The 20,961-nt window shown below is 42.9% G+C and overlaps 1 protein-coding gene across 2 annotated transcripts in view; it reads left to right on the top strand.

Moving 5' to 3' along the window:
* fat2 (FAT atypical cadherin 2) overlaps positions 1 to 20,961 on the top strand; it is a 98,934-nt gene that overhangs the window by 3,140 nt on the left and 74,833 nt on the right. For both annotated transcript variants that reach the window (XM_080774688.1, XM_080774687.1), the window contains exons 2-3: positions 10,399 to 13,675; positions 14,900 to 15,211. In XM_080774688.1, coding sequence (XP_080630814.1) covers positions 10,414 to 13,675; positions 14,900 to 15,211 — 3,574 coding nt within the window. In that variant the 5' untranslated portion in view covers positions 10,399 to 10,413. The remainder of the gene's footprint in view (positions 1 to 10,398; positions 13,676 to 14,899; positions 15,212 to 20,961) is intronic.

Below are 20,961 nucleotides of genomic sequence, written 5' to 3'. Positions count from 1 at the left end.
CAGGCCAGCATTTATTTGCATTTGTGCTATCCCTGGCCATATAATTATTTATGTTATTGCTCAGAAGAATTCTGGATTTGTGTTTGCTGTCAACGCATGCTGGTATAAGGTTACACGGCTGATAAGATTACACAGCGAGTAACCTCAAAGGGAGAGTAATAGGAGAGAGTGGAATCCTGATTTAGCTTAACAACATAGCTTAACAACTTCTGTCAAGGGATAAATCAAGGGCCAACCAGTCCTACCAGGGTCTTGGCCTAAGGTTGTGGGAGAGGTGAGATTTGAGGTCACACACCCCCTGCTTAACCTTAGCCCTCTACAAGCAAGGTCCACTTCCAGTGTAACATTACCCCAGCTGCTATAGGGTACGGTTATGTTAGGCCCTGCAGTGCATAACTTATTGAGGTCTTGGCTGGAATTAGTCTGTAAACCAGATTAACTGTCCAGAAGGGAGAGCTATGCTGAAAGTTTCACACTTGAACTAACCCACAGTGTAAAAACGACAGGCTAAACAGCAAGGATGTATTTTAAGAGTTCATCATCATCATCATATAAAAATGAGGAATAATATAATAATAATTCCACAATACCACTGACCTTTGACCTTTGCACACAGTAAAATCCTGAGTGTTAATTAAACTAAGTCGAAGACCGCACAAATGTAACCAAATGGACCATTTGAGTTAAATTCACTCTCTATATTGTAGAGTGTACGGACTGGTTGCAAAGCTGAAGATTTAAGCTTGGTCAGATTTTGACACAGGCCTCTGGAAAAAACAAGCAGCATCTTTACAGTATGATGTGAGGGGCACTCTTATCATCATACAGTACATCATCATACATCACATTCCGGGCGTGCTCAACCAATCAAATATCACAAATGAAATTTCGGCCAATCACAATTTGCGTGCCAATCACTTTTGTCTTCAATGTTTGTGTTTACACAAAAGTCCTCACTTTTGTCTTCAATGTTTGTGTCTACACAAAAGTCCTCACTTTTGTCTTCAATGTTTGTGTCTACACAAAAGTCCTCACTTTTGTCTTCAATGTTTGTGTTTACACACTTTTCAATGTTCCGCTGTAGTATCTATAAATGCATCACGTCTCTGTGTGCACGTCTGTAATCCACGTAACTCGAGAGCCGTTCGCCCCAGCGAATCAAATTTGACACATGCGTTCCACACCACCACAGGGAGTGCAGTGCCCGGTGTCAAGTCTGTCGGATCACCGGTTGTCCAGAACCAGCACAAAAGCCTCCGGACAGGGCCCAAATCCATATCACCCCTACATCTCCATATATGGAGCTGGCCTGTTCTGACATGGGTACAGGGTTTAGTTCCAACATTATTATTGGTCCGACAACCTACCTCAAACCCTAACCATAACCACACGGGAGGGGATCCCTTCTGACGTCACACCTGATCACCTGATCACCCCCCCAACGGGCACTGATCACCCCTAGATCTCCACATATGGAGCTGGCCTGTTCTGACATCACAATGGTGTTCTGACATCACAATGGTACACGAGTCCACAACCTCGCCCTTTATTAGCCAATTGATCACACCTGATCACCCCCCAACGAGCACTGTTCTAGTATAATAAAAAATATAATGGCAAAGGTGAAGTTAAGTAGATTTATTGTATACATTTATTGGACTTTGCATTTCCTGCGCGGTAACTGTTGCAACATAGACATGTTGGATCATGGACCGTGATAGCTGTCGATCTGGCTTCATAAACCCTCCAGCACTTTGTGAGCAACAAGGCAGGAAATGCGGTTAGTTTTGCATGACTCAACCACAAGGTTGTTTTATTGGTTAGGCCCAGGCAGGTGGTGTTCGAGTAGTTATAGACATTGTGCACAGACTGTTGCTGAGTAAATATTGATTGTAGGAATCCGTTTTTTGGGGGTGGGGTGTTCAAAGTTTTGTTTATTATATTTGAATGTTTAAGGCCTGACTCACACCTTTCGATCTAGCATACAACATTGATGCATGCTAGATGTACAGTATGAGACTTGTTTACTGATGCAAGCTCCCAATGCATTTCCAATGGAAGTCACATGGTTTGACACAACATTTTTGTTGTACAGCTTTCGGCCGTGTTTCGACTGCCCCCCGAGCTCCCCCTCATACAACAAAAATGTTGTGTCAAATCACGTGACTCCCATTGGAAATGCATTGCAAGCTTGCATCAGTAAATAAGTCTCATGCATCAGCTATACATCAATCTGTTGTGAAGGGGAGTCAGGCCTAAGTGTTAAGAACCTTGTCAAGTTGTCTCTGGAACCATTACCATATACAGCACCTTGAATCCTGTCAGTGTGCCCGATGGCCTTCTCTCTCAGTGTATGCTTTACACTTAAAGCTTTATACACCACGTGTACCAGGGTATATATACTGTAGTGCCACCTAGCAGATTTTCAAGATATCTTTACGGTGAAAACACAGAGGCAAGTATTTTACTACGATAAAACCTCCTCCTACAGATGCACTATACAGTAGGTCTGGCCTATGTCTCCTGCACAGCAAAATCCCAAAGCGCTGATTTCACTCTACGGGTATATAAAAATGAGCCGGTCAGTCCAGTTGTATGCTTAACACTCAGGATGTGCGTACACAGGTTGTGTACTCATCCCTCTCCATCACTATTTCCTGCTTTTTGTGTACTGAATTAGGCCCGGCGCTGTCTTGTGTTCTTTTCCTTTTCAATGCCTCTTATGGGGCTCTTGGAGCCGGTATAGGATTTCAGGGTACGGGGGCAGAAAGAGGGCTTGTGGGACCTTTGCGCACAGGGGCAATGAAAAGAATAAAAACAATGAAAAGGGCTGCCGATTTGGGAGGAAGAAAGAAAGAAAGCCTGTACTGTGAGTCGCGGGTGCATTGTTGAAACGTGATCTGGGGAACAGGACTTGAGCGTGTGCCTACAGGTTGCTGTACTGATACCTTGAGGGTTCGACTGAGGCGAAGACAGAAACACACTCAGGGGGGGATGTGTATGTATGTACAGTACGTATGTATGTAGAGATAGGGAGGGTGTGTGTGTGTGTGTGTGTGTGTGTGTGTGTGTGTGTGTGTGTGTGTGTGTGTGTTCATGGGGGAGGTGGGTTGTGTTAATGGGGCCCAGGTGTGTATAGCCTACACTAGTATTATGTGCTGTATATGTGTAGGTGGTTGTAAACATTGTTTTTGTACACTATGACACATGACTGTATACATGTGCCTCTGTGTGCAGCATGCATGAACATGCGTTTTATTTTGTGAAGAGCCATATATTAAGTTCACCATGTCCAATTTGGCATCCGTATTTTGGGCATGTCATATTATGCAAAACTATTGCCCTAAACAAACAAATAAATACCTGAATAAATATCAGTTATTATGATGAAGTACAGTATATATACCTGTAGGGCTTAGGTGGTTAAAGTGTGATGGTTTATAGTGACACATTGTTGTGACAGACAGCATGGCTTAGTAGTGGTGAGAGAGACCTTTCCTTGGAACTCACATGTTTAATTCCAACAACCACGCTGATGTAATAGTTTGAGTACTAGTATGTAATGTATCCATTTGGTTGGTGCGTCCACCAACAGAACACGTGTTGCTGGAGTGTCCTTCGTTAGTCATTTCATGACTAAAGTCATGACATGTAAATGTAATATGTGCTCTTGTGCGTTGTAGTCTGTATGTAAAAGAGGGAACAAGGACAACATAATGATACATACATTCATACTGTACATACATTTACGTACTGTACATGCATGCATAATGGTACATTCATTGCAAAAGAAGAGAGGTTGAAGGAAGAAAATGCACCCTGAAATTATATTATAGAGCCCCTAGACTGCCATTAAAAAAGTAAAGTTAAATAAATATATATAAGTATAAATGAATGGAGATATTTCTGTGGCTTACTGGTAGAGTGCATACAAAGTTTGGCACTGATCAGTGTAGTGGTTTGTAAGATTACACACGCTCACACACACACACACACACACACACACACACACACACACACACACACACACACACACAGAAAAGGGTTGATTTAAGGAGGGAGGTAAGAGCAGATGGTCTCATTTGACCTGCCCCTACTCTACTGCGTTAATTTCCAGTAATGCCACTTATGCCAGACATGTAATTACCATAGACTGTAAAAAAAATAAGTAATTACACCGTCTTCCTCAACATTCCTCATGTGTATGAATTTCAGTAGTGTTGACCCTGCCTGAGTGTTAATTTAACTTTCCTGGCTTTCAGAATCTGACATAGATTTGGATGAACAGTAACCTACATAGAAAGTTGTTATTATTCTTATTACATTTACTCAACTGTACTTTTTCACATGTTGATTTCCATCTTCTTGCGTAAGGGGCTGATTAGGATTCCCACTTCAGAAAATGAAACGGCACCAAGCCATTTATTAGAGCTTATCAACTGGAAAAATTGCTTTTTGCTTAAAGCACAAGGATAACAAAACCTCAACATTTTATGCAAAGCACATTGACATATTCAATTTACATACGGTGGGGAAATGAAACCTGTAATCATGCGGATGTCAAACTGAGACACATGAATGGCCAAGTAATTACAGTATATTACAGGAACATGAACAGATGTAAAACTATACGAAAATGGCTCAAAAGTTGCAATGTAAAGTAAATGAGAGAATAAGATTTCCTTCTAAAATGTTTATTTTTTGCGATTTTATTTTTCATTTTGTGGAAATGAATGACAATTTCACAGCATTACAGCATTATAACATATGCTGTATAAAAGTCCATTTATTACAGAATCTGGATGAATATTTTCTATTCTACACACAGAACAATACACTTACAACATCAACAAAACATAGATGCCCTCCAAACCACTCAAACACTACATCAAGACCAGAAGCAACTGCACTGAAACTAACAAAATACTAATAATTGTGATAATAATGAAAATAATAAAAAATAAAGATAAAGATAGATTTAAACTACGTAAGGGTCATTTGGATGTATTTGTACTCTCAGAGTTACAAATGCATAAATGAACACTTAGGATTTTACTGTGTGTGGGTTACATCCTAAGTAGACTTTAGCTGAAGCTAATGGATAAGAGAGACAGCATGACTCTGGAAAATTTGGGAAGACTGTACTATGAGTAAATCCCCTTTTCCTCAAACCCAGACAGTGACCTTACTTATGTAATCTCATCATGTATGACCAAGTTGTAGAACAGATAATAGCACACATACCTGTCACACTCCACTGAGACCTCAAGCCCCCAAACCTCTCTGCAGAAGTGAAAACATGTCCCATGCATGGGTATGATGTTTCCTATAAGCCCCTATCAGTTATGAGATAAGTTATGCACACAGGTATTCATAACTTTTTGCCGCTTATGTGAAATCATGCTTTGCCTATATTCTTTTAGCTTTGCCTCCAGCCGAGCGGCTTAAGAAGAATGGCGAATTAGTATAATGTTTATTTCATAATCGGCTTTAGGAATATTTATAGGACTGTCTCACGTGTTCAGACAAGCAACTACTTCCAGCGTCCCTTTCTTAAAGGGGGGAAGTTTAGTAGATGTGACAAGAAGTGATTAGCATCTCTCATCACCCATCTAGTGGAGAAGAAAAGATTTCTAGCCATTGATAACAGACAAGTTGTCTGTTTGCTGTGGATGGCTGTGACAGATGCAGATAAGAGCAAAGTGTTCTGTTAGAATAGGGTCCTTTCCATTTGAGAGGGTGTGTGTGCGCCCCTCAGATTTGGACCACCTGTATTAGCACCTTATCCTGCTACCCTAATAGACAGGGGTACATAAGCACATGGCCGTTTATCCAACAGCTTTCTCCGACCCAACCACACTTTCACCACACATCTCTATATGCAAAATAAATTCGGCACACTCCCAGAATACATATAGGCTACATTTCATTGAAAGAAATGTCTTAATTACTGAATAAATATTACTTTTGTCAACCACGCCATTGTTGCTCAACATCAACAGCCTACGTCAGAATCGTCATGTTGGCGTCTACTACGCCAACTACGTTCACTTAATGGGGCCAGTCCTTCACAGTGACACACGCGTTAGATGAACCACGCGACCGGGATGGTTTCTACCCCTCAATGTCGTGCATTTGCTGCGCCCTTCTAATGCTGCGCCACGCCTACTCTATACTGCTCCATGCGACTCGAACTCGAACAGCGTCAGCAGCAGCAGCTCCGAGCCTCCGTCAGAAAGGCTGCCCACAGCACTGCACAGCCCCACACCCAAATGAATCGAATGAATGAATAAGGCGCTTATATCGCTTTTGCTCAGTGGATGGGACATTTACATTAAAAGCAATCGGATGGACGCGTGGATAATGGCATGGTTGTGTGCAATCGGAGGGAAAGCTTCCATAATCCATATAGCTTCCATGCTAGCTGCTTCAGACACAGGGGAGGGGAGGGAGAAATAGTGCGAAATAGCGCTTATGCAACAATTACCCTAAAACACAAACACCTCAACTCGATGTCATTGTGGATAAGAATTTCGAGCGCAATAACAATTTTTGGAAGGACACTTTCACCCAGTATCAAGCTAAATGTGGAAGCTGTGTGTGTCACACCAAAACGGGTGTCCTATAGAATCCTGTAACCAGCCTCTCGCACTGCCTGCGAGTTGGCTCCGTCTAAGGCTCCGTCTTATGAGCAAATTTAGAACTTCCGGTCTGAGAGCTAGCAGATTTAAGACATCCGGTTGCTTTCAGAATAAAATAAAGTTATTTAATTCGTTAATTAAATAATTTTTACATTACATTATTAGTATTATTATTACATTACAGTTATTGTAAAGACACACATTATGTTTCTGTGTAAAAATAAGTAATTAAATAACATAAAAAAGTTATCTAAATGGATAAATGCTATTCACTGGAGTGCATGGACTTTATAAAGTGGACACTGGACAAAACACGGCTCCGCCAGGCAACTATCTGGACATACCCACGCGTTTGGGAAGATGTCCTCTACCACCCCACAGTCTCCGCTAAGCGGGAGAGGTGTAAAATTCACAGCAGCAGAGCTTCTACTGGGGTCAATGCAAAAAAATGTACCGTTTCCGGACCCAGAATGGACACTGGACAAAGAGGCCTCCGCGAGGCAACTATCTGGACATACCCACGCGTCCGGGGAGATGTCCTCTACCACACCACAGTCTCCGCTAAGCGGGAGAGGTGTAAAATTCAGAGCAGCAGACCTTCTATTGGGGTCAACACTCAAAAAAGTGCCGTTTCCAGACCCAGAATGGACACTGGACAAAGAGGCCTCCGCCAGGCAACTATCTGGACATACCCACGCGTCCGGGGAGATGTCCTCTACCACCCCACAGTCTCCGCTAAGCGAGTAAATGGGTGCTTATATTTCTATGTGAAATGTGGTGATGCTGGCATCACAATAGATGCCAGCATCACGCTGCCTCCGTCTAATAAGCACATTTACAACTTCCTGTTTGGAAACCCAAACAGATGCTTCTGACATTTGCCTGTGCGTGCTTAATCGTTGTACTTCTGAACACATTTCCCAAATCTCAGTGATTTATCCACACATCGCTCTGTGTGTGTGTGTGTGTGTGTGTGTGTCGCGTCGCCCTCCAGCTGCAATTGCGAGTGTGCGCAGGGCACACTACTGAGTTTAAAACCACAGCTGAAACATGAAGTGGAGTCTCCTTCTTCCCATATTGCGCTGCAACGACACTAGGATTGAGCCCCCCGAAGGGGGGCGAAATTCTAGTGATTGTAATTTTGATGGCTGTGTGATGGCTCACACCGTAAATCATCCTCCTGCCTTGTGTTCATATATTTTCTCTTTCCCTTGAAACCTTTCCTCCACTTTTGTCTATTGTCTACCTGTCGTCAGCCTACCGTAGGTTGTTTTCACATTTAACAAACTGTGAGCTTGTAGATATTCTATTTGCAGCCCTGAGATTTATTTTAGGGCAATAAAAATGGATAGAGCCCTGAATTACCCTGCAGCCAAGTGGTTAAGCAACCATGGGGCAGCATAGAGCCCCGAAATACCCTGCAGCCAAGTGGATAAGCAACCACGGGGCAGCATAGAGCCCTGAATTACCCTGCAGCCAAGTGGATAAGCAACCATGGGGCAGCATAGAGCCCTGAATTACCCTGCAGCCAAGTGGATAAGCAACCACGGGGCAGCATAGAGCCCTGAATTACCCTGCAGCCAAGTGGATAAGCAACCATGGGGCAGCATAGAGCCCTGAATTACCCTGCAGCCAAGTGGTTAAGCAACCATGGGGCAGCATAGAGCCCCGAATTACCCTGCAACCAAGTGGTTAAGCAACCATGGGGCAGCATAGAGCCCTGAATTACCCTGCAGCCAAGTGGTTAAGCAACCATGGGGCAGCATAGAGCCCTGAATTACCCTGCAGCCAAGTGGTTAAGCAACCATGGGGCAGCAATAGATCAACTGTGCTTTTTCACATGGATTTCCATGTTCCTGTGCAAGGGCTGATTAGTGTTCCCATTTCAGAAAATGAAACGGCAGCAAACCATTTATTAGAGCTTATCAACAGTAAAAAAGAAAAAAAAATGGGCACAATCATTTGTACCTTATATGCACAACGATAACACTGTAACACAACATCAACATTGTATGCAAAGCACATTGACATAATTATTCAATTTACACCGTGCTGAAATTAAACGTCAAAACATGCAGATGTCAAACTGAAACACATGAATGGCCAAGTAATTACAGTACGTTACAGGAACATGTACAGAGTTGTGTATGGAAAACTATACGAAAATGTCTCAAAAGTTGCAATGAAGTAAAATGATGTATGACATTTCCTTCTTGTGGAAATTATTAATTAATAACAGTATATAAAGGGGCTTGTTGTTTTCCTTCACTGTACTATAGTGATGTAAGCTCGCCTATATTTTTCATACCACTCTAACATGTACTGTTCATTATCCCTTGAAAGCCTAGCAAACCTGTACAAAGCAGTAAAAATAGGTCAATTTAAAATCAAAGCACTGCAGAGTCCCCGGGAGACATAGTTTGATTATATGTGATCAAATATGTCACGGTTGCTAGCATTGAAATATGTGAGGGGCTCATGATATAGTTTAATTTTCACTGGTGCAATGGTGCATCCACCTTCCATCTACAACAAAAGGTGTGTTACAAAAAGTTCAAACCATTACAATGTAAGAGAATATACTGTAGTATTGTCTACAGTAGTTCATGTGATCGATGGAAATGATCTGTGATTGGACTGGACATTTCTTGCGTTAAACTGGAACAATGAAAAGGGATTATAGCAGTATCGTGTCAAGTATGCTTGCATGCATTCAGACAGCATACACGGATTGTGAAAGCGACTGACTGCTTGGTTGGTGGATTATGTCTTTAGGGACAGAGCAACACAGTTAAAGCCATCAGCAGGACAGACATATACAGACACACAGCTGCATCCATTTACAATTGGATCAACACTGATCACGCCCATGCTCATCAGAATTATACCAAGTCATGGAACTACAAATCCGTCTTTATCACCCCATGCTGACAAAGGCTTATTTTGATTAGTAATTGTTATAGTATTCTTCAAAGGCGTAATTATGGGTATATAAGGGTTTGGTTTCCACCTGTCTACAATTTTTTTTAACTCAAGGCCAGCTCTCGAGTGCTTTGCTTATGGTTTAACTTTGGTCAAAAGCATGTCAGGACAGGAGACAAATACCTCTCTTGTTGGCTTTCACTTCTCTGTTGTGTCATGTGTTTCTGTGTGTCCACATTGTATCTTGAAACAGGAACTTGGACTATGCAGAAGATGAATGGGCTATTCACAACCTAGTAGGGGGGCTAGGGATAGATAACATCAGACTCAGCTGTATTATCATATCACAGGTTTGCGGGTGAAAATATTTGTCCTACAAGCTGTTAAAACATAAATCAGATATCTCAAATATGTCAAAGTATTTCTAATATAGTATGAGCAACGTTCAATACATACAAGGTAATGTGCATGTTAATAATTTGTTCTATAAATAAATAAATTGCAATAAAATGAGGCAGTTGGCAGCAGATAGACAATTAAACAGTCCCCTGTGTGTATAGTCTATTGTGCAGGTGAGGCACTTAACAGAGGATATCATTCAACATATAAGTGCAACATGGCACTGCAGCAGCGCAGTGCAACTGCGCTCATACAGTATATTCCCAAAATGTGTGTATATTGGTTATTGTGAGGTGTACAGTGGGCTCTCAGGCAAACAGGTGTCAGAGTTACAACAGAAACAAAGTTATTTTTCATCAAAAGAATGATGCTATTCACAATTTGTATTGCATTGGGTAATATTGTCTCTTTCTCTCTCTAACCCTCCCACATGCAGTTTCTGAGGATCCTCATGGACATACCGAAGATGGCTGCCTCCAAAGCAGCCCTCTTGCTCACAACAGCTGTGATCCTCATAAACCTGTGCAGATGTCAAGGGGGGAAGCACAGCACACCGCTAAGGTTTACGCACAATCTTTACAACGTCACCATCTATGAGAACTCTGCTCCACGGACATACGTTGAGACTGCGGTCAAAATGGGCATTGAGGTGGCCGATGCCTACTGGGATATCAAGTACAACCTAGTCTCGGGTGATGAAGATGGGCTCTTTCAAGCAGAAATGGTCAGCATTGGAGATTTCTGTTTCCTGCGGATCAGAACACGTAGCAGCAACTCTGCGCAACTCAACAGGGAGGTGAGAGACACTTACACGCTCACCGTCGAAGCCACGGAGAGCACTTATTACTTCCAGGCAAAGACTAAGGTGTCAATTCAGGTTCTTGACACCAATGACCTTAAACCTCTCTTCTACCCTGCCTCTTACAATGTGGCAATCAGGGAAGATACACCGTTGAAATCGAGTGTGGTCAGGGTGACTGCTACTGACGCAGATGTTGGCAGCAATGCTGAATTCTATTACTTGTTCACCAGCAGAGCTCATCCTTTTGCAGTGGATCCTTTCACGGGCACCGTGGATCTGATTAAGAAGCTCAATCACACCCGGAATGACAGATATGACCTTACCATCTTAGCAGAGGACAGGACGAAAAAAATATCCGGTGTTCAGAAGTTCGGCAACGTTGCGAGAGTTGTAGTGAACGTGCAAAAGATGCCCTCGGCCTCTCCGGTTGTCACTCTCCCAGAGAGTGTGATGGTGTCAGAGGATGGCAGTAAAATAACCACCATAGTCAATGTGGAAGCAGGTATTAAGCCAGTGGAATCCTTGAGTGTTGTTGGAGGGGATCCCCACAAGTACTTTGAGATCATCCCCTCAGGCTTAAGAGGCAGCGACTTCCAATTGATCTCCACCAAGAGGATTATCTGGCCTCAGAGCCCCTTTGGCTTTAACCTGTCTCTCCAAGCCAAAGACAGGAGCACCCCAGCTCTACTCTCACCGGTTACTCAAATACACATTCCCTCCCATCATTATAGTCCATTGCGATTTCTGGAGGACGCCTACATCGTCACACTCAGTGAGTTTTCACCCGTTAAAACTCATGTGCTCAGGGTTTCTGTGACATCGGTCCCCTTTAATGTTACCTTTGGGTTCATAAATAACCCCGACAGCACTCGGTTCAAGATAAACTCTAAAACAGGAGTGATCACAACCGCAGCAGCATTTGATTATGAGCAAAAGAATCGGTATGAGTTTGACGTGACGGCAAACCAAGGTGAAGCAGAGACTCACATAGTTGTTGAGATAGTAGATGAGAATGACAACAGCCCTAAATTCACCAAAGCGTCTTATCAGGCCACGCTGGAAGAAAACACCCCGGTAGGTAGTGCTGTGTTGACGGTAACAGCCATTGATATTGATAAAGATAAAAACGGCTATGTAACTTATTCCATTGCCAATGCTGGTCCCTTGCCATTTACCATTGACCCGTTCTCTGGAGTGATCTCCACCTCGGAGCCCCTGGACTACGAGCTGATGAAACGTTGGTACCACCTCAGGGTTTGGGCCTCAGACAGCGGGAGCCCGTTCAGTCGTGTCAGTGAGTGCACCGTAACCATTACCATGAGCAATGTCAATGACAATGTCCCTTTGTTTGAGCGGGTGGAATGCAACGCCACAGTACCACTGGACTTTCCCATAGGACAGAACATTGTCGAGCTGACTGCCATTGACCTGGACGAGCTGCAGCAGCTGAGCTACACCATTGAGGCCGGGGATGAGCTGCAACTGTTTGCAATTAACTCAACAGGTGCTGTCACTCTCAAGCAACACATACCCGCTGTGGTTTTGGCAGACAACAAGGTGGTTACATACACTTTAAGGATCACCGCTACAGATGGGAAGCATCACTCTGACCCATCTTATGTCACCATAATTATCACAGACGGAGGCAACGATGCCACAGTACATTGCAGAGAGACAGGGATTTTCAAACAACTGACGGAAAAACTCATAGAGTCAATCAAACCCGCATTGACTGTCCAGGAAGAAGAGTCCTTCTCCGATCTTCACATAATTAACCGACACTCTCCCAAGTTCAACTTGGGCATCTCTGGCTCTATTGATCTTACAGAGGACTACCCACTCAATTCCACAATCATTCATTTCAAGGCTGTAGATAAGGATTCTGGCTACAATGGCAAACTTGTGTACGCTATATCCAGCGGGAATGAGGATGGATGTTTCTCCATTGATATCTTCACCGGGGAACTTCAGTTAGTTTGCTCCTTAGACAGAGAGGCCAAAGAATTCTACATATTGAATATCACGGTTTATGACTTGGGTATACCTCAAACGTCTGCTTGGAAATTCATTGCCGTGAACGTCATGGATATCAATGATAATCCACCTGTTTTTGAGCAGCCTAGATATGTCATACGCATCCCTGAAAGCACAGAGGTGGACAGCGTCATATTCAAAGCCAACGCGGTGGATCGGGATGCAGAGGACAATGGCAATGTTCAGTACTCTTTGCTTACGTCCACAGAGATGTTCAAAATTGACCCATTGACTGGGGATGTGATGGTGGCCGGTCAGTTAGATCGAGAAGTCTCACCCAGGCATGATCTCCGGATCGAGGCACGAGACCAGGCCAAAGCCGGTCCTCAGTTGTTCTCCACCACTGATCTGGTGATGATTCTGCAAGACGTCAACGACAACTCTCCCAAATTCATTCCCAGGGCCTACAGCATAAAGGTCCCAGAGGATGTTCCAGTGGGCACTGTGTTACTGTGGGTGGAGAGTGTTGATTTCGACCTGGGCAGTGGGGGCCTCATCACCTACAACCTCAAGAACACAGAGGGTGGGATCTTCCACCTCGACACCTCCACCGGCTCCCTGACGCTGGAGAGGGAGCTGGACTTTGAGCGGCGGTCGTCCTACAACCTGACGGTCCGCGCCGTTGACCACGGCCTCCCTCGCTCTCTCTCCTCCTCCTGCTATGTGGAAGTGCAAGTTCTGGACGTGAACGAGAACCTACACCGACCGCTGTTCTCAGAGTTTGTATACAAGGCAGCTGTGATGGAGGACGCCGTGGTTGGGAAGTCGGTAGTGACCTTGAAAGCAACGGACATGGACCTGGGCAGAGACGGAGTAGTCCGGTATCACATACATGATGGGTCCGGGCTGGGAGTCTTCACTATCGATGAGGAAACAGGTAAGAGATACTATAGGCCTAGGCTATGATCTGTGTGAGTAGTTTCATTAGGCCTGACGTCGAAAATGTCTTCTAAATCATGACAGTTTTCTGAAATACCTATGTTTCTACCTATGTTTTCCAAATTTGCGCCACGATTTTTCAAAAATAGCAGACCTACAAGCTCGTAGCGCGCCACTAGATCTGCTATTTTTCAATAGATAAATTATAACAATGTTTAAAAACACCAAAAGGGGTTCCCGCCCAAAATGGGTTAAGGTTGGTGGTAGTTGGAGTATAGTTAGTAGTTGATGTAGCCTTGGATAAAGACTATCATAGATGTATTTTAAGTATTTTGATATTTGCATGATAAGCAAATATCAAAATCTATGATAGTCGTGATCCAAGGCTGTAGTAGAGGTGGTAGTGAGTGCAGGCATTTCTAATTCATTGGACCCCCAATATTAGATTACCGGTACACACTAAACTATAAAGAATTACATCTTTTACAGCTGCTGTCAGTCGAGGATCCTTATAATCTAAACCTTTCACCCCTACACTCACTGCAATGAGAGTAGTTGTACATGTAACACTGACATATATTATTATCATTGATAGCAAGGATTATCTGAATCATGTACTTATTGTACTAAGATCTTTTCTTCAAATTTTGTCATATCTTTTAATTGTTATTACAGTTTCATTGCAGCATACTGTAAGTTGATCCTTTAGTAAATATATATCACTGTCAAAGTAGACTTTTGTCATATAATTTAATAATAATTCCTTCAAAATTGTTTACCTACACTTGTACTGACACCCAGTGACATGGTTACGCTGCATGATCGGCTCTAGGGGTATTTGAGGCAACTGTCTATTTTCTTTTACTTTGCAAGTTGTATGGCCATGCATTCTTGTAGCGTGCTGCTGAACTTTCAGCATAGATTATATCTGAGCAAATAGTCTCCCTCTGTCAACAGAGCTGAAATATGTGCATCTCTTTCAGGCTTTACTGGGGGACTCAAGTGGCTCTCAAACCTCTCCTCAGGGGACATATATTTTGACATTCAAAAAGCGAACACACGACAACCAAAAAATAAAAAGAAGGGTGGCATGATCTGTTGAAATCATTATCCTAATTTTTTATCTGTCACTGTCCAAGTGTCCATTGACCATATTCACATCACATTGCAGCCATTTCAAGCCCCCCATTCTGATTATAATGCAATGGATCGTTATCCTCAGGTGTCATCCGTACAACAGAGATGCTGGACCGTGAGACGGTCCCCCACTACTGGCTGTCTGTCTTTGCGACAGACCTGGGAACGGAACCTCTGCTCTCCTGGACACACGTCTTCATCGAGGTCCTGGACGTGAACGACAACGCTCCGGAACTCTCCCAGCCCATTTACTTTGCCTCTGTCCCGGAGAATGCACCGAAGGACCGCTCAGTTGTCCATGTGAAGGCGTTAGATGCTGACACGTCATCGGAAGACAAGCTGTCCTTCTCCTTGCCTGAGTCGCAGCGCACATACTTTGACGTCGACCCCAAGACAGGTAATATTGAAAATGAAAGCTAATCGTCCTCTTGTGGCTCGACTGAATGGTTGACCGATGACTACGGTATGTTGAATTCAGTAAGTATAGTCAAAACCGACTATACTTACTGAATTGGGCTCATGTTTTGAATGAGCCTTTTCACATTCAGTCACTTTGGAATTGTATACATGGCAATTGACACGCCAAATTCAATGTCATCATGGACATATACAGTACATAGAGTATATAATTGGGCATGTAAAGCATGCAATCTTCTGCTTTCATAACCTACTTGTAGTGTTCATTTAACTCTAAGAGACTCAGGAGTTACAGACAGTACATGCCTCCACTCTCCGCACCCACCTCCATTTACATTTTGATTCAAACTTGAGCCATTGGCAGGCAGTATCTGAAATAGCTCCAATGTGACAGCATCATACATTACCATTCGGATTTGCATTTTGATTCAAACGTTACGCTGTCACTGACCAACCTGACAGCATGCATGTTATTTCCATCGAAGTGGACTGTAAAAATCTTCTGTCTTTCAATTCAAATATGGGAAATATCTGAGCAGCAGAGGGAATCTTGGAAAAACAAGAAAGTTGGCCGCACACGCCAATAGCCAGAGTGCCAATACTTTTATTAGGACGCAGCAGGTAAGACAAATACCTCTGCAGTTCTCCCCCGTGGGCCGGCACTGCTACTTTGGTGTGCGTTAGCATCTTTGTACAAAATATCTGAGCAGCGGAGGGAATCTTGAAAAAAACAAGAAAGTGGCCGCACACGCCAATAGCCAGAGTGCCAATACTTTTATTAGGACGCAGCAGGTAAGACAAATGGATTCATTTGTCTTAACCTGCTGCGTCCTAATAAAAGTATTGGCACTCTAATGTGCGGCCACTTTCTTGTTTTTTCAAGATTCCCTCTGCAGTTCTTTGCACAAGGACTTTGGTGTGCGTTAGCATCTTTGTACCAAATCTGAGCAGCACCATGCATAGCAGCCCCAGGTGTGTTGCCAGCACAACAAGCAGTCATACTGTCCAAGCTGAAACTCAAACTTGGTGCCATAAATCTCTCCCTGCAGACACAAAGCCACTCAACCGTGTTCTAATAGGAAGTGAGGCTGGTGAGGGAAAAGTAACACACTACCCAGTTGGGAAAAGGAGTCTGACCCCCCACCCCACAGTCACGCACGCACGCACGCACACACACACACACACACACACACACACACACACACACACACACACACACACACACACACACACACACACACACACACACAGAGGTTCTAAATGCTCACATTATGACAGTTGCAATGTCAGTCACTTGCTTTGGGCTTTGATGTTCAGGCAAATCAGTGTAGCATCTGCCTTTCTCACTGCAAGCTAGCACAGGCCCTGTCGTCTACATATGGTATAATCTCTAGGTAGTTGGAACAGTTGTCCACACCCCAAGGCCAATGCGCCAGTGGATGACTGAGAGAGATGGCTTACATTATAGCACCAGGAGGACAGCAAACAATAGCGGGGGAGGGTATCGAAAGAGTCGGAGAAATACGAAATGTCTCGTGAAGTAGACATTTAGTCTGTCAAATAGAGCGGATGTAGCCTATTTGATTTTTTTTTTTACCAGTTTTGAGACGTGTCTTTAACATTTTGAAGGTCTGTGCAAGCCCTTGTTTCCGGCCCGTATTGCTCTGTTTGCTGTTGAAAATCTACTTTCGCGAAATTGTTTTGACAACAAACAGTCATATTTTACTATTTTGAATATAGATAACAAAGAATCCATGTAATATAAAAAGACACTCTAGCTAAACTGAAATGTGATGAATGCATTGAATTATGTTAGATCCTTTGGGTATACACATTTTTTAATGACATCCATGTAATATAAATGAATCCATGTAATATAAAAAGACACTAGCTAAACTGAAATGTGATGAATGCATTGAATTATGTTAGATCCTTTGGGTATACACATTTTTTTAATGACAACTTTGAATATACCGTAGATGATAATGAATTAGTGTGCAAAGAAAGGAAGCACCATTGTGGGATCATGGTCGGAGTTGAGTAATTTGTCCAATAGGAAAAAATAAATTTAGTGAAATTAATTTGCACCTCTTACAGTATCGAGTAGGACTGTTTGCTGTGAGACTCTGTCATGTCTGAGCAGGACTAAGATGACTCATGGCCTACACAAATGTCTGACTAAGCTTTAGTTTCTCTGACAAACGCAGATTGTATTGGATACAACCTAGGGGTGTTGGCAAATGTCCCCCTTGAATATTAGATATGTAGGTAATAGGTATTTCACATGACTTATGCCTGGTGAAATTAAGACTTAAATAAAATCAGCAGACCGTGTTATCAATGGGAAACAGACTCTGGTTTCCATAGTCTTTGTTAATAGCAAAAGCACACTTTCTAATGCACGCCACCTGTCTTATTAATGTCCTCCCAGCGGCGTTTGTTTAAGGGGGACTGTAGTAAAAGGCAGAGTGACCCTCCGTGGGATCCCACACTCTTTTACGACCCTCTCAGCCGCGCCCTCTGGTCTCACTAATCCATTCCCTACACCCGTAAAGTTGCCTATCTCCCTCAATGGCTAATAACACTGAACCACATCCTTCAACCACCCCTGGGGTGGCTGGGACAGAGTCTTGTCATGGTTTCTGTGACTAGTGCTGAAGCCATACCGGCCTGCTATACCGTTGCTGTCGGGCAGAAACCTCTTCTCAGCTCCCTATTTCTTTCATTTCTTTTTTCACAAATGAATGGCCTACTACTTTATACTTTGTCATTTGACAGTTTCGTGCAAAAGGAGTGCTGCAAGTTTGAAGCTTGGCTTTTTTTTTTTGCTATCATTTGAAAAAGTTTGAAGATTCTGCTAGGCTGATAGACGGTCTGTGGGCTTAATAAATATTGAACCAATGAAAAGTATGAGGAAGAGCTTGTCACTAAATAATATATTGGATCCATTGGAATTTCTGAAAAGTAACGGTATTGGACAGCGACAATAGGTAATTAACATACATTTTGAAACTTGCAAGTATATACGGTACAGTGCTGGAAACAGAGCTTCAGTATGTGTAGTCTCTCAAGACAGACTGTTGACTCACGTCAAGGAAAAGAGGGCGCTGTCCTTTATTTTTTGACTATGGGTTCTCAGATTGCAGTATGTGAGACTAGATGCAGAACATGTGACTTGTAACAATGGGAGATAATCATAGAAAATCAATACTAAGAATATTTCAGGACAGAGACAGAGAAATCCAGTCCAGTGAAGAAATCAGCGTAGAGATTAATTTATGCAACACAGTCTATTGTCCATAACTGCAATGTTTGTATACCTAAACCAACCCCTGATCCTTTCCCCATTATCACCACTTACCACGTGGTGTTGGTGTAAATTCATTCATTCAAGTTGACCTAAGCCAGACTCTTTATTGCCCCTTGTAATTTACGGCTCTGAACTTATTGCCTCTCTACCCCCCACTCCCACCCCCCTGTTTACGCTAACCTTACGCCTTAACCTACTCTCTTGATCTACTTCACCCCAGACGCCCACTAATGGAATTCTCTTTCAATATCTCAAGCCCTAAGAGATACACACACTATCCAAGTACCCTATAACTCCCCCCCAGCCCCAGAGGTTTGTCCCAGAGTATACAGTACAGTCATTACTATCATGGTCGCCATGAGTCTGTTTGCTACACACATAATACACTATAATACCTCCCATGAAATCATAAGAACATTATCATGAATGATTACAAAGTGCCCGCTCCAATTCCATGAGTGTGCAATTTCTGTTTGCCAGTTGTTAAAGTGTGTACTGAACTGAGTACCGAAACCCACCCTCACCCTATAGCACTGTCAGAATTGTACTACTGGCTTGATCTCTTCATGTTCTGATTACGATCCCAGTCTGTATTTATGATACAGAGACAAATCTCCCGAAAGCCAGAATGAAGAAAATCAATACCATCTGATCCATCAGAAGATACAGATACAGTACATCCTGGATCAGGTTCAGTGGCAGTGGATGCTCACGTGGTCATGTGATTAAATTGTTACCGTACAGTACAGTACAGTACAGGACGTCACAGTGATGTCATGGGAACGCATTTATTGCACCTTTTGAAACGCGCGCACCCACACACGCACACACACACACACACACACACACACACACACACACACACACGCATGGACACAACACACTATTTTGATGTACAGAGATTGGCGCCAATTCGTTCAATTTCAGTGAAGCTGCAGATCAGAGGTTACGTTGAGACGAGAGAGCTCATGTTTCACCAATAAGACATGGATCCAGTTTTAAGGTCCTTTTCCTGCTTTAAATCCCAGAACTTTTCACACAGCTGTCAAAAAGCCTATACTGTATATGGTAATATACCTGTTCTGTAGGGTATTTTTTCTCGCTCTCGCTCTCTCTCTCTCTCACACACACACACACAGGCACACGTGCACACACACACACACACACACGTTCACATGCACACACGCACGCATTATGCACATTGTTTGTCTTTCTCTGGAATAAACATAAACCTGCCAACGTACAGGTCCTTGGGAATAGTTTTTTTTTATAAAGTATATTTATTGGTTTTTTAAAGACAAACGGACATTACACAACAAGAACATAATAACAAACAACAAAAGAAAAGAAAGAAAAGAAAAGAAAAACAGCTCAGGCACAACATTATTATAAATAAAAAGATTGAATATACAAAGACATGACAAGGACAATGAACCATAATGACAAGTGGCTTTCGAATTTTGATAGACTCCCATTCAGGAAATACATCCATACAATACATATATTAAAAAGGAAGACACCGCCCCAAGAAGCGGCCCCGACGCAACGCATCGAGACCTCTGCCCGGGCGACCACCCCCCCCCCCCATACCCATAGGGCAGACAAGCCCCCAACCCAAAGCAGAGCACCCACTAGGGAAGAATGCTGGCATATAAGATATCTAAGGTTGGCACGGAAAACCGCCAAGTACCGTGGCAGACAATATGATTCAAATAAGGGTCCCACATTTTGTAGAAAGTGTCCAATTTAGAATGCAACATGCATGTAATGTATTCACAAGGAATACAGTCCATTATAATGTTATGCCATGATTTCTTTGATGGAGCAACATCCTTGATCCAAATCAAAAGAATATTTTTCCTAGCAGCAAACGTTAATAAGTTGAACGACCTCTTATGTTTGACATCAATGACAAGATGATCATCTGGGAGACCAAGTAAAAGACACAACGGATCTAAATCGATCGAGACACCAAGAATAACAGAGAGTTCTGACACAATGTCATACCAATAGTTCTGAAGCTTCACACAGGACCAAAGACAGTGAACGTAATTACCAATCTCTGTCTTGCACTTCAAGCAAAATGGGGACGCACTGACATCCATTTTGTTCTTGAGAGCAGGAGTTATATGTATATTCTGAACTGGATAGATTTAGTTCGGTTACAAACTGAAATCTGTTTCGCATAGGCCCACATATCTGCCCAGTCCTCATCATGAATAGAGACGTCCAGATCTTTTTCCCAGGACTGCTTAGTAATCTGAGAGGATAGATGAGTAGGAATTCAATACGTCACAGAAAATTGAAATTTGTTTCTTAGATAATTGCAAAGAGAAGGCTCGTTAATTGCAAAGAGAGGGCTCGTTCCTTGGGAATAGTTACTTGCAGCAGATGGAGTCAGAGTCAGGCTGAAATGTGTT

Source organism: Protomyctophum bolini, assembly GCF_963924005.1.
Source record: "Protomyctophum bolini genome assembly, chromosome: 10".
Classification (NCBI taxonomy): Eukaryota; Metazoa; Chordata; class Actinopteri; order Myctophiformes; family Myctophidae; genus Protomyctophum; species Protomyctophum bolini.
The sequence above is the reverse complement of the archived record's forward strand: the minus strand, read 5'-3'. Positions and strand labels throughout refer to the sequence as shown.